Source organism: Xenopus tropicalis, chromosome 2 (genome assembly GCF_000004195.4).
Source record: "Xenopus tropicalis strain Nigerian chromosome 2, UCB_Xtro_10.0, whole genome shotgun sequence".
In the NCBI taxonomy this organism is placed as follows: domain Eukaryota; kingdom Metazoa; phylum Chordata; class Amphibia; order Anura; family Pipidae; genus Xenopus; species Xenopus tropicalis.
In genome coordinates, this window is record NC_030678.2 from 157,452,452 (window position 1) to 157,466,443 (window position 13,992).

Below are 13,992 nucleotides of genomic sequence, written 5' to 3' on the forward strand. Positions count from 1 at the left end.
AGCACAAAGAGAAAAAAGAAAAATAAACACAGGCTTTAACCTTGTGGCCATTTTGTAATCCACTGTGATTGCGATATATAAAGTCTCAAGGGATTTGTCGATATTCACATGATTTATACAATACCGCCCTATCTGCACTTTGTTATAGGACATTTTTGCAAGTATTTTGTTGGGTAAATGAAATAAAAGCTGAGTCCAAAGGTTGTGGAGGAAACAATCTCTCCAAGTTCAGGCATAAGGTCAAGCCGCTTTTCAAGTAGGTGAAATAATACAGCACTACATAAAAATTGATAAGATTGTTTCATGCCAAAGCAATGCCAGACTAGAACTGCCAGAGCACAAACATAACCCCAGTGACCAGGTCAAACAGTGTTTTAAAGGAGAAATAAATTAGAATAAAAAAGAACATGGCTGTAATTTATATAGTGAATGTACTTTTTACCAGCCCCAATGTTCAGAAACAGTAATGATCAATGCCTTAAAATGTATCCTCAGCAGCTCCTCGTCTTCTAATCTTCATAAGCCAAGTCAATGGCATTGCACATGCTCAGTGTGTTCAGGGTTGCTGCTGAGAAGCTAAGGTTAGGAGTTGTCAGAAGTCATCAAAATTGCTACTTAAACACAGGTAAATGAGAGCAGCCCCAAGGCTCAGAATCAGTAGATACAGTGAACAGTCAGGTAAGGCTTGGAGCATAAGCTGGTTGGTGCAAGAGCCAATATAAGCTGTCAGCTTGGTCATTACAGACTCATTTAGCAGCTTAGTGGCCTTTGTATGGGACCTGCTCATAAACCAGATGTTTATCAGACAGGTTAGAAAATTCTGTTGGGCAAGGACTGATCTGTTTTATTCATGCAGCCAACAATGCTGTATAGGCCTGCAGGAACACAAGTGGGTAATGAGCCAAAAATCCACTTGCAGCAACCTTGGTAAAAGATCTGTATGCCCACATATTCCTAGCTTACTCTAGATCTACCTAGACCAGGGATCCCCAACCTTTCTTTCTCGTGAGCCACAGTCAAATGTAAAAAGACTTGGAGAGCAACACAATCACCATAAAAGTTCATGGAGGAGCCAAATAAGGGCTGTGATTGGCTATTAGGCAGCCTCTATGCACACTATCAGCTTACAGGGGGCTTTATTTGGTAGGAAATCTTGTTTTTATTCAACCAAAACTCCCCCAAAACTTGCCCCCAAGTCAGGAATTCAAAAATAACTCCCTGGTTTGGGGGCACTGAGAGCAACATCCAAGGGGTTGGGGAGCAACATGTTGCCCCTGAGCCACTGGTTGGGGATCACTGACCTAGAGGCTGCTGATAGCTTATTCTTGGAGCCAAATGGGACCAACCCCCTTCCCTAGCTGACATCAACCATCAGATAAGTCAGCACAATTGGAGATGCAAAGAGGCACTACATCTGTGGCTAATGAGTGCTATGGTTGATGTCCTGAGGATGCTCCTAACAAATACCATTCCACACAAGCCAAGAACTGCAGGTTACTTGTTTGCATGTTGTGCCACTGCCCTTGTTTTTGTCTGCCAATGTAAGCTATTTTTACTGTATGCTGCTATCTGGTAATGGACAAGCTCTTTGATTGGACTTTTACACTAAAAACTTCATTGGCAGGTTAACAAACCAATCGCTTTGGCTGCAGTACATGGGTGAACATAGTAACTGCCTGTAAGGTCCCGGGTCGCCTGCGGCGTGGCCGTCCACCAGGGCCCAAGGTAAGCGTGCGCCCAGACGCCGGCGCAAGTCTTGTCGCCCACGCACCTCTGGACATCCGCGCGCGCCCCAAGGCCGCCCCCATTCGGCGCCCACCCCCGCCACGAAAACGCGAATGCGCATGCGCAAGCGCCTAACTTGCCCTTGCGCGAACAAGCCCCCCCCCGTGACCGCTAATGCGCATGCGCAAGCGCCTAACTTAGATCTCCCATATGGAGCAGTGGGGAGATGTCCCCATTGCTCCGTATGGGAGCAAAGTGTTAAAATTTGCTTGCGGCGGGGCAGCATGCCGCCCCTGTGTATGTGCCGTCCTAGGCCCGGGCCTTTGTGGCCTCGCCACAAATCCGGGCCTGGTCCTGTCCCATCTCCAGTGGCTGCGTACCCCAGTGGGAGGTGTAGGAGAGGTCCTTCCTCTATGTATTCTTCCAGCAACACTTACCACAGGATCCGTGACACAGCCCATGGAACAATCTAGATGGTAACGTGTGCTGTTTGAATTATGGGTGATTTTTGTTAGAGTTGGTGAGGATGATGTTTGTTTGAGATCTATGAGGAGAAAGCAACAGCCTGATAAAATCATAGAAGCTCCAGCTTCCAAGGGGCTGAGTTACCTAGTAGCAATGATGGCTACTTTAGCCAAAATCCGGTGGAGGAGCTAAAGGTAGGTACCTTCTTCCACTACTGGCGCATTCCCAAAATCTGCCCTGCCCATGTACCTATTGGGGAGATCTGTTGCCTAGGCCAGCACCAATACAGTCAGACACATCTGATGAACCAGCACAGGTATCTTCTTTAATAAATGAGTCAATTAGTTAAAAGCTTTCCAAACTGTCAAGAAATGTTCCCGACAGTCAGAAAAGTGTTGATAAATGAGAAAAATATTGAGTTGCACAGAGTAATCCATCAACATCACCATTCAGGCTGCATTTACTGGTCACGTATTCATTTAAAGGGGAAGTTGTAGGTATGATTTATACTCTGTTTCGCCTGTATTTGCAAACAAAAGCGCAGCGTGCAAAGTAAAATTTGAAATGCAAAGATATTCTGCATTATGGGTTAAAAAAGAAATTACCGTTTGTCCATGTTTTTACCCATAATGCAGCATTTTCCCGTGATTCTAGAGTTACTGCTGCCATCACACTAATTGAAGAAGTTCTTTTGCAGTGATATCAGTGCTCATGGTGCTCCCCTTGTGGTACAGCCACATTAGTAGCCCAGATGGAACATGAGATATAACACAACCAAAACAGCCTCAAGCAGCTTTATTTCAGATACATAGGTGCAGATTTACTAAAACTCTCATTTTTCTCATTTTTTTTTTTTAAAAATTCGAATAAACTGATTTCCATGAATGTCTGACATTTCTTAAAAAGTCTGAACTGAAAAAGTATCTATAGGAAAGTCGCAGAAAAGTTGCAAAACATTTTTTTAATGTTCTGAAACCTCTACTTTTTTGAATTGTTGCAATTCAAAATCGAAAAACCTCTAAAGTTTGAAAGGAAAGGCTGGGAGGGGCAGTGCAAATGGGCCAGCGGGGGGCGTAGAAGGAGGGAGGAGGAAGGAGGTCTTCTTCAGCTGCAGGTATCCCACTGGTTGCTGCCTCCTACTCTCAAGCTTAGTGACAATCTCTTTTTCTTTCACTATCACTCTTGCTTTCATCTGATTTTTTCATTCTGTCCCAGCAGTCTTATTGGTCTCATTGGGTCAGTTAATCAGGGCTGGCTCTTCCCTATATAAGCCCAGCTCCCCTCACAAGCTTTGTCTGTTCTAGTACTATTCCAGTCCTGTTCCGCACTCTACACCCAACTCTCACTCCTTCTGTCCCTGGTTCTATGCCTGCTCCAGCTCATTCTGTTCCTGACTCTTTGGCCTCTGTGTCCCTTTCCTGCCTGTCCCAGACTCGTCACCCACTCCACCCCACTCCCGCTTATCCAACTTACTCCTGACCTTTGGCCTCTCCTTTTCTCACCTGTCTAGTCTGTTGGTCACATTTATCTGTCCTTGCCTGAAAAACTCATCCTCCATATAGATAAATCTCTTACAAAGAAGATACCAATCAACCCACCCAGGATGCCTCCTGCTCTCAAGAGCACCAGGCTGTAGAGGCAGAAGTAAAGGTCCCCATACACGGGCCATTTATAGCTGCCGATATTGGTCCCTGGGACCGATTCGGCAGCTTATCGGCCCGTGTAGGGGCAGGAACGAGGGGCCTGGCCTACCGATATCTGGCCTGAAATTGGCCAGATATCAATCAGCCAGGTTAGAAAATCCAGTCAGATCAGGGACCGCATCGGCTCGTTGACACAGTCCCCGAACCGACTGCCCCATTGCCACCCACATAATCCGATCGTTTGGCCCCAGGGCCAAACGATCGAATTTTTTTTTTTTACCTTAACGCTCCCCGATATCGGCCACCCGTAGGTGGGGATATCAGGTGCAGATCCGCTTGCTTGGTGATCTTTCCAAGCGTGCGGATCTCAGCGTGTATGGGGACCTTATCCTATCAGACTCATCACACATATGCGCAAAGCCAATCAGAATTGGTGGAGCTTACAATAGTTTTTTCAAGTGATCGTCAAAGATTTGTCAGATGGGATATAGATTCAGACTGCTAGCTATACTGTCAGAATACATTTATAGTGGAAATATACGTTCTGTTGTAACCTCTACCCACCTTCCATGATTAGGTATTTCTTCCTACAGAAGCTGCTGGCCAACAAAATACAAATTAGGGTTTAGTCTAGGTATTCATCTAAACTTTTTATGTCTGCAATTGGTCAAATTAAAAATTACAGATTCAGTGCTTCCCTAATTTGTGTTCATCGTGTACCTAATAGTGACCTCAATTGGTTGTCCAAGGCAAAGCAGTAGAGTGCACTAAAAGTTTGTAGCAGCCACACTCAACTTGGATTTATAATTAGTTATTAGGGTTTTAGGATAATAATTCCATACATGTAATGCCTATTAATGGCTAATTATATAGAAATATTACAAAGCATGCCTTTAGTCTAATTCAAGTTAGAAAAGTAAATATTAAACCTGATGGTTACTATGGGTAACTCCACAATGGAGACACTTTAGCACCTGTATTCATAAATGCTATGGAATCATAAATTCACAACTATTGTTTAATGTAGGAAAGAAGGTACCCCTGTGCAGTTTTCATCAAGAGTTGTAAAAGGACATATTAATTCATGGCCCAATCTTCAGAACTTGAAATTTCACTCTCTCTTTGTGATTGAAAATTCTCCTCTATTTTCATGTCTGAGAGACAATGAATGGTAATTCCCTTTACCTCGGATTCCCCTTTCTAAGGTACATGGGGCAGATTCTTGGCCTGCTGATAAGTGCTGAGAATCAGCCCGAACGCTTTAAAAATGTGATAGTTGTGCCTCCACCAGGAAGCCAAACAATCAAATTAGCCCGATATCCGTTACCTTAGGTGTGCATATTGGGAGTAAGATCCGCTCGTACGGCAACCCTAACTCCATTACATTTAACAAGACCCTAATTCCTATCTACCGTCCTCTCTAGTGCCCCTTTTCAGTTTTTGTCACTCATCAAATTAAATCTATTTACTAGAGCTCATCAAGTTCATAGATGGGCTGAATAAACTAGAAAAAGACTGTATACATACACAAAAGGTCCCTTTTATATTGGCCCCAACATTGTTATTGCAGCACAGTTTGTCCTTGTCCTTTGTGAATAACATATGTCTCAGTTGGCAGTCAGTCCATTATTAGTGAGCATGGAAGTGATTGAGCATAATGAGAAAGGAACAGCAGCCAAGCGAGGACAATTATTTTGTGTTCTCTTCCAGTTGGTTATACTAACTCTTCCAGGCTCTACATCTCATCATGCTCTGGTTCATACACTGCTGAGAAGTTGGACGATCTTTGTAGGGTGACATTGGTCTTTTGTTTCATTGAACCCGAGTGACATAATCTAAAAGTCTAACTAGGTCGACCAAATAGTGTTTGTTTCTTCATAGCCAGATTCTAAACCAATCTAAAAATATATAATTCAAGTGCTTGTAATTTAACAGAATAATAAAATAATTATTATTAATGATATTTTTTGTTCTCCTGAACTATTGTAGTCTACTAAGAATAGAACAGAGTAAGGGTAATTACAGATAGGGTGCTTTGTCACCCATAGCAAATCTCAATCATATAGGCATTGGCTTCCACTTGAACTGAAATCCCTACACGTAAAACACTTAACATGCAGTGATCCAGGGTAATTGTGCAAAAGTGGCAAAGAAGGCATTTTCATGTAATTACTGGCTATTTCTGGCTGCTTTGCACCCACAAAGGGCTGATTTCCAGTGGGCGACAGGGCAAGGTGTCTGCCATCACCAGGGCTGGAACTAGGGGTAGAAAGAATAGACAGTTGCCCAGGGCACAGAACAATGATGGTGTAGTAGACTCCACCCTGGCTTTCTCTAACCCCCATATGTAATAAAAGGCACTAAATTTGCCCAGGCGTAGTAACCCATAGCAATAGCCATCAACCTAATGAGATTGGATGTAATAATATATACAGTATCACTGTCAATAATTGTTTGCTCCACATGATTCTAGAAAGTTACATATTTAAATATTAGAATCAGATACAATTTGGCCAAACTGTCTAATTCTTTATGTGTCATTTACTTACACAAGCTCAGTGTGCAAAGTGCAATTTTTACCCACAATGCAACATTTTCCCCAATCATCCAGTGTCATTGAGACCAAGTACAGTATTGTGTTCACAGCAATTTTGTCTGAATCAAAAAAAAAAACAAAACCTCTATGGCACAAGTTATTTGGGCACATAATTGTGGCTAAACTTTTCCGTAGTGGTGAAGATGTCACCTCTGCCATTTGGCAGAGGTTTAAACAGCATTAGCGTGTGGTTCTTTGGGTGCAAGTCTGTAGCACCTATTGACCTAGCCCACAGGGGAAACCCTGGTAGTACACATGGTTATCTATTGTATGTTCCCAGTACTATGTAGCAAAGCACAGCGCTAAGGATAATGTCGCACATAGTTTTTGTGCCAGTGAAGAAAGCACCACTACCGCCTGTGACCACCAACGCCATTGACTACAACTGCATCCACCTATCAGTGCATTCACTACTTGCAACTCTGTTGGGGTCCAAGTGGTCTCCTTGTTCCACATACAGTTCTGTAATGAGTCCAAAACATTGTTTAATAAAAATTGCATTCCAAAAGTGAAGACTTTCATTCTGCAGATGAGGCATTAAAGGGTTTATATAACACTAAATCTGCAGCCATCTGTAATGGTAATGACCTTCGATAGAGTAGTTTTAAATGGGCGAGGCCTGGGTGTTTGGGGGAAAAGTCTGCAAGGAAGGCTCTGCTTATTGCAGATCTCTAGTGAGATATTGCTGAAATCTTGAAAATATGATGTCATGTATGTATTAGATATCACTGGTGTGACCATGGTGCAAAGTCCCCTGAACTTGCTTTGCAGGGAAAGTGTATTCCACAACCAGATAAACCAAGCTCCGTAATGGCTTGTGGATATAACTACCAAATGACTAAGCAAGACACTCAAGAAGGCTTGGGTCAATTCTCTCCACTATTAAATGTAGAGAGAGCTATAATCCATGTAGCCATTCCTTCTGTAAAAAGAATTATGGGGCACTATAATGTGCTCACCTCCATTACAATACAATCAGACTAAACAGCATCCATTGAAGACTAAACAGCATCCATAGGAATTCAGAGGCTGTAAAAGCTACTTGAGATGTCAGGTCTACGACTTGACCAGTGAAAATACTTTTTCATTGGGGTCCCAAGATTACCTTAAAGGACATGTAAAAACTACATTTTCCTACCATGTATATACAGTAAGTTGGGCACATTTCCCTCATCCAAACCACACCATTTGTACTGCATATATCCCCTCTGTTTGCCAGCACCATCCCATTTCTTAAAACAAATAGCAGCTTTCATCCGGCAGCCATTCACATATCTTCAGTGTCATTTATATCTGCAAACAGCACATGTGTGCTGTACAATTCATGCACCCAAGAATGCAGGCTTACACAGGCAGAACTTACTTTGATAAAAAGTCCTGCTTGGATTGTGTAATTGTTAAACTGAGTTCAGGAGAGAAGGTTAGAAGAAAAAAACTTTCTCCAGCAGAGTGCACAGCTAGAGCAGAGTTTGTATAGGAACCAGCAGTGCCATCTCTTCATTGGCTGCTAGACTGGTGGGTGTGTTTGGTAACCTGAGTTGAGAAGAACTGAGCATGCTCAGTAGCCAAGAGCCAAAGTTGATAGCTAGGGGAGGGGGTTTAGTGGATTAGAGAAGAAGGAATCCCAAGTGATTAAGGGGATGCTGCAGCCTTATTATTACCATTTGAACAACAGTAGTGGCAGGTATTGAAAGATTTCAGAGGCTGTTTACTGATTGCAGTTTTTCTGTGGGGATTACATGTCCATGAACAGAGAGAAAGTTTATTAGCTCTTACAAATATTATCTGATTAAATGTCACAACATCCATCCAACCCTTTTTTTAATACAACGCAAATGTCACCATCTGTCTGGATTCAGCTGTTGGTCTGAGTGACAATGTGGAGGTGCATTGTCCTGCTGAGGCTCTGGAGACTTATGGAGCCTTACAGGGATTCTTTCCATCTTCATTATGTTTGCACTCTTCTCCTCCTTCCTCAATAAAGCCAAGGTGTTATCTAACAAGGGCTACTGTATATATATATATATATATATATATATATATAACCCTTCCCCCTGCAACACCTAGTTGCTTGATGATTAAGCTCCCCTGCTTGATCCAACCAGTGGTTTTATCTGATGCTACTGGGTTTCTCTGCCATGTTTATGAGACTCCGCCTTTCCTGATTGCACAATGAGGTTTAGAAACAACGCAGAAACCGCAGTATTTCAGTCTGCAATTCACCTTTTATTGGTGCATATCACCACATGTTTCAGGAACTTGTCCATTTTTCCCGATTCCCTGCCTGGATCCTGAGTCCCCATCGAGTCCCAGTCCCAGGCCAGGCTGGCCGGGCACCCTAGACATCCGGCTGGCCAAGCTTGCATGTGCTCACACCATGAAGACATCAGGGTGGGGGTGTAGGACAAGCAGGGATTGGGGGAGCGAGGGATGCAGTCATGAGGGGGATCATGAAGGACTGTTGCGCTTGGACAAGGGGTAGGCAGACAACGGTACATGCCTAGTACAGCCAAGCATTGAACCCTAGGCACATGCATCATCTGCCTACCGATAGTTCAAGGCCTGCAGAGATCCCATCTGGTTCCTGAGATCCTGCCTTGTTCCTGAGTCCCTGGCTGGCTCCTGCCTTGTCCCTGACTTCCTGCTTGGCTTCTGTGTCCCTGCCTTCTTCCTGTCTGTGCTCTCCTCTCTTCCATGCCCAGTTCCTGTGGATTTCCTTGTTCTTATCTCTGACCTAATTGTATTTGCCTGCCACTTGCCCTGACTTGTATATTGGACCCTTCATTTGCCTTCCGCCTGCCCTGACCCCCCACCTCTTTATTGTACTTTGTTTCTGCCTGCCACTTGCCCTGACTTGTATATTGGACCTTTCATTTGCCTTCCGCCTGCCCTGACCCCCACCTCTATATTGTACTTTGTTTCTGCCTGCCACTTGCCCTGACTTCTGGGCCTGTGGATATAGGGTTGCCACCTTTTTTTGCTATTTATACCAGCCTTTAGGTTTGTTGGCCTTTAGTGCTGTCACTTGGAGGCGGGGAAATGGGCGGGCTACACATAGAAATGGGTGAATTGGCATGGGATGGGCAGGGGGGGATAATGGGTGTGGCAGAGGCTGCCTTCCTTATAAAAGGGGGTGATCTGCTGCAGAAAGAGTCAGGGAAAGGAGGCATTATAGGTAAGGTTGCCACCCTTACAAATTTACCAACATTTATATTGTTGGCACCAGCCCTATAGCTGGCGATTTGCTGGCTATGTCAGTCAAACACCAACTCAGTGGCAACTCTATGTGAATACTATTACTTGCTGCTTCAGCAGGCTGTTTAAGATAGCATTTACCAATGTTACCCAATATAAGGGCATCAACCCAGTTATACTCAACCTGCTGTTTCTGACATGGATGTATCTGCCAGTGAAGGTATATTAGGGGTTTCTGTGTTGTGTAACAAATTTTAGCCGGAGTTCCCCTTTAATATAATTACATTCTTTCTTTTAAACTTGCACACAATGCCTTAATATTTGCAAAAGATGAAATCGCACCGCGACATTTGTACTATTCAGCTCATGCCCAATTACACATTTCAGAACTCTTTTAAATAAATATTTATTTATATATATATATATTTTTTAGCTGTAAAAATATTACATTTCGTTTTGTAAATGTCCCATACATTTCAGCCTTTTTGCCTAATGACCCAGAGTCCGTGAGGTGCATGTTATTCTGTTAATGCAAAAGAAATAAAAAAAAAAAAAAACAGAAAAAATAAAATATAATACTATTTCCCCTCGTAGTTATTCATAAAGATTTATTAGGTTCATTTAGAAAAGGATGCTAATGTATTATGACAGTTCACGCTGAAAGCAATTTCAATAACAGATGTTACAGCGACCCCCTAGGAAGAACTGTATGTGCCGGTGTGAGATAGCGCACAAATGTACGTACAAGAATTAACCTGTAAACGCGGGGCCAGCCTTTCCGTATCCGATGAGCTTTAGCGGGAATTTATATCAGCCAGCCCCATTAATATCTTCTGCATTGTGGGAAAGGCACCTACAATGTTACTGCACAGAGCCTTTAACTATGACAATAGTGAGTAGGATATGGTGCTCATTTGAGGTTCACCACTAAAGAGAATAAGTAACCGTCTTGTCTGTTATATGTGTAACTGGTAGGATATATAAGCGTATATAGCAAACCTTAGGTACCTGAACAGCCAGGGAGATAGTAGGGTGTTTAGTGTTCCACAAGCCCCTCGCTGGAGAGGACATTTTGAAGACCACAGCACAGATGTTGACAGACTTTTGTGGGTTGAGCTATAGTATGAGGTCAAGATGGTCCGGAGCAGAATAAAATAAAATGTGAACATATGAAGGTTTTCACTAACAACCCCCAGCTCATGGCTGACTCAAAGCAGAGTAGAAGTTTGGGAAGCGACAGGGCTGTATTTAGTGGTGGCGGGATATGGGGCAGGAACTTAGGACTGCCGAGCCAATAGCTCTTCAGTTGTTGCTTAGGAAATTAAAAATGCTTGACTGGGACACAGGGTTTTTATCCCCACTGCTACTATAGGCACCATCTCTCCCTACTATACCTGCTATCCCACAGCCACAGTCCCTTCCCAGAGGCTATTATCCCCCCACTGCTACTATAGGCACCATCTCTCCCTACTATACCTGCTATCCCACAGCCCCAGTCCCTTCCCAGAGGCTATTATCCCCCCCACTGCTACTATAGGCACCATCTCTCCCTACTATACCTGCTATCCCACAGGCCCAGTCCCTTCCCAGAGGCTATTATCCCACTGCTACTATAGGCACCATCTCTCCCTACTATCCCACAGCCACAGTCCCTTCCCAGAGGCTATTATCCCCCCACTGCTACTATAGGTACCATCTCTACCTACTATACCTGCTATCCCACAGCCACAGTCCCTTCCCAGAGGCTATTATCCCACTGTTACTATAGGCACCATCTCTCCCTACTATACCTGCTATCCCACAGCCCCAGTCCCTTCCCAGAGGCTATTATCCCCCCACTGCTACTATAGGCACCATCTCTCCCTACTATACCTGCTATCCCACAGCCACAGTCCCTTTCCAAGAGGCTATTATCCCCCCACTGCTACTATAGGCACCATCTCTCCCTACTATACCTGCTATCCCACAGCCACAGTCCCTTCCCAGAGGCTATTATCCCCCCACTGCTACTATAGGCACCATCTCTCCCTACTATACCTGCTATCCCACAGCCCCAGTCCCTTCCCAGAGGCTATTATCCCACTGCTACTATAGGCACCATCTCTCCCTACTATACCTGCTATCCCACAGCCACAGTCCCTTCCCAGAGGCTATTATCCCACTGCTACTATAGGCACCATCTCTCCCTACTATACCTGCTATCCCACAGCCCCAGTCCCTTCCCAGAGGCTATTATCCCACTGCTACTATAGGCACCATCTCTCCCTACCTATACCTACTATCCCATAGTCTGTTCCCAGTGGATATTATCTACTGACTGTTATTATAAGTGCTATGTGCACAGTTAATAGTTAAATATGTGGAACATTGTTAAGGTTCTCTACACGCTTTCTATCTTCAATTCTTTCTTTGCTGGGGGGGCCACAGTAAGTACAGCCTCGGTGCAATCCTGCTTGAACCTTCCTAAAGACAGTTCTCATAAGCTGGGAGCTGGCAGATTATTGCAGAACAGCGGTGGATTGCAAGGTGTGGGGTTTGTAAACAACCCAGATCTGTTCTTTGATGGAAACAAGCTGCTATCTAATGGCGGAACTTCAGTATATTCTGTAAGCACCAAAGGCCACATTGCCCTCCAGGTCGGCTGAAACGGATTTGGCGGCCCCAGATTCTCACAGGACAGCCAGGCACTTTGGAGCTTTAAGAATAAACCGCTAAATCTCATGAATGGTGTTCCTACGTTTACAAAGTAATGGGCACAAAGTAGATTGTCACCTTCAGGGTCACAGAGGTCATTTTCCTATTTTTATTACATTAATCCATGCACCATAATAATAGACTTGCATGAATTTATTACCACAGGTTTATAATGGCCTTTAACATTTAATGTTTACAGAGCCTAAAGCTTCGAAAATGCCTATATGGCCTGTACATATTTCATTAAAAATAAACTCTATATAATAAATAAATATATAAAATAAATATAATGTTGCCTTTGGAATTTCTATAAATAAATTTAACTTTTTTGTTTTTGTTTTTGTTTTTTTTTTTGCTTTTTTTTTTTCTCTCTCTCTATTTTCTTTACTAAGAGGTCTTTGATTGATGCTCGTTAGGGATAACAGCCCGACGAGCAATTAACTGAAAAGTCTATTTTGTTAAGACTGCACCCATCCATGCCTTTGTAAATGCGCGTACACTTGGGCAGGCCTTCAGCCAGAAATCCCGATGGATTGAAGTATGGCAGCTACGCTGATACGGGATGAAGTAAAACTGATCAAAAATGTATAAGCATGTCTATTTCCCAGCATGCATCAGGCCTCATTCCTCCTTGCTTGGCAGGGTGATTTATATATCTCTCAGCCTTGTAATAAGTCAAGCGAGTGGGCACAGCCTTCCTTCCAGGAGGACAAACCTTTAAGTGCAGAACGGAATCAGCGTGTTCCATCCAAGCCTCCATACATTATGCATGCGACAAAAGTTTGGCAACAGTGTAGCTGATGTGATGAGCGGCTAATCAATAAGAACCCACCGCGTGAAACCTTTTATAGTGGTAACCTTTGTTTTTTTTTAAGGGCTCGAGTGAAGGAATTGTCTTTGTCAACTTTGGCTTAAAATATCTTTATAAAGTTCGGGGACTTTTTCAGGGTCCACGGGTCTTGGTAAAAAATGGGTAAATTTCTGGTGCCGTTTAGTCCTAGTCCCGTCACGTGGAGTCCCATCTTTATTCAACGCTACGTAATATCTCCGTCCAGTGTCCGCGTGTTTGTAAAGGTTAGAGGAGTAGGTGTTGTACCAGTTTTCTTCGAACTGCTCTCGGAACACGCACTCTTGCGTTAGCTTTTCCTGCAGAGAAAATAAAGGGGAAAAAAATTAGATTTCTAACACTAATATCCGATATCTTTTATTTCTACAGCTCAAACACATTGCACAGAGGTTGCATGAAGGGAAACTATACCAAAAGGATGAATATTTAACCAACAGATAGTTTATATCATAGTAAGTGGTCTATTAAAGAATCTTGCCAAACTGGAATATATATATCAGTAACTATTGCCCTTTTACATTCTTTCCCTTGAGCCGCCATTTAGTAATGGGCTGGGTGTTCCCTCAGAGATCAGCTGACAGGAAATAATGCAGCTCTGACTGTAACAGGAAGTAGGGTGGGAGCAAAAAAGAGAACTCTGCCCATTAATTGGCTGATGGGGCCTAGCATGTATGTGTGCCCTTGGCTTGTTTGTGTGCACTGTGAATCTTATGATCCCAGGGGGCGGCCCTTAGTACTAAAATGGCAATTTTCTATTTAGGATTACCCAATGGCACATACTACTATAAAAGTATATTTCTATGAAAATGGTTTATTTAGATGAAGCA

The 13,992-nt window shown here is 43.4% G+C and overlaps 1 protein-coding gene across 1 annotated transcript in view; it reads right to left on the reverse strand.

The window, feature by feature from the left end:
* Nucleotides 1-12,424: 12,424 nt before the first annotated feature.
* The window catches only part of fgf9 (fibroblast growth factor 9), a 38,593-nt gene continuing 37,025 nt past the window's right edge, over nt 12,425-13,992 (reverse strand). Inside the window, exon 3 of the mRNA XM_002938575.5 lies at nt 12,425-13,464. Coding sequence (XP_002938621.1) covers nt 13,219-13,464 — 246 coding nt within the window. The 3' untranslated portion in view covers nt 12,425-13,218. The remainder of the gene's footprint in view (nt 13,465-13,992) is intronic.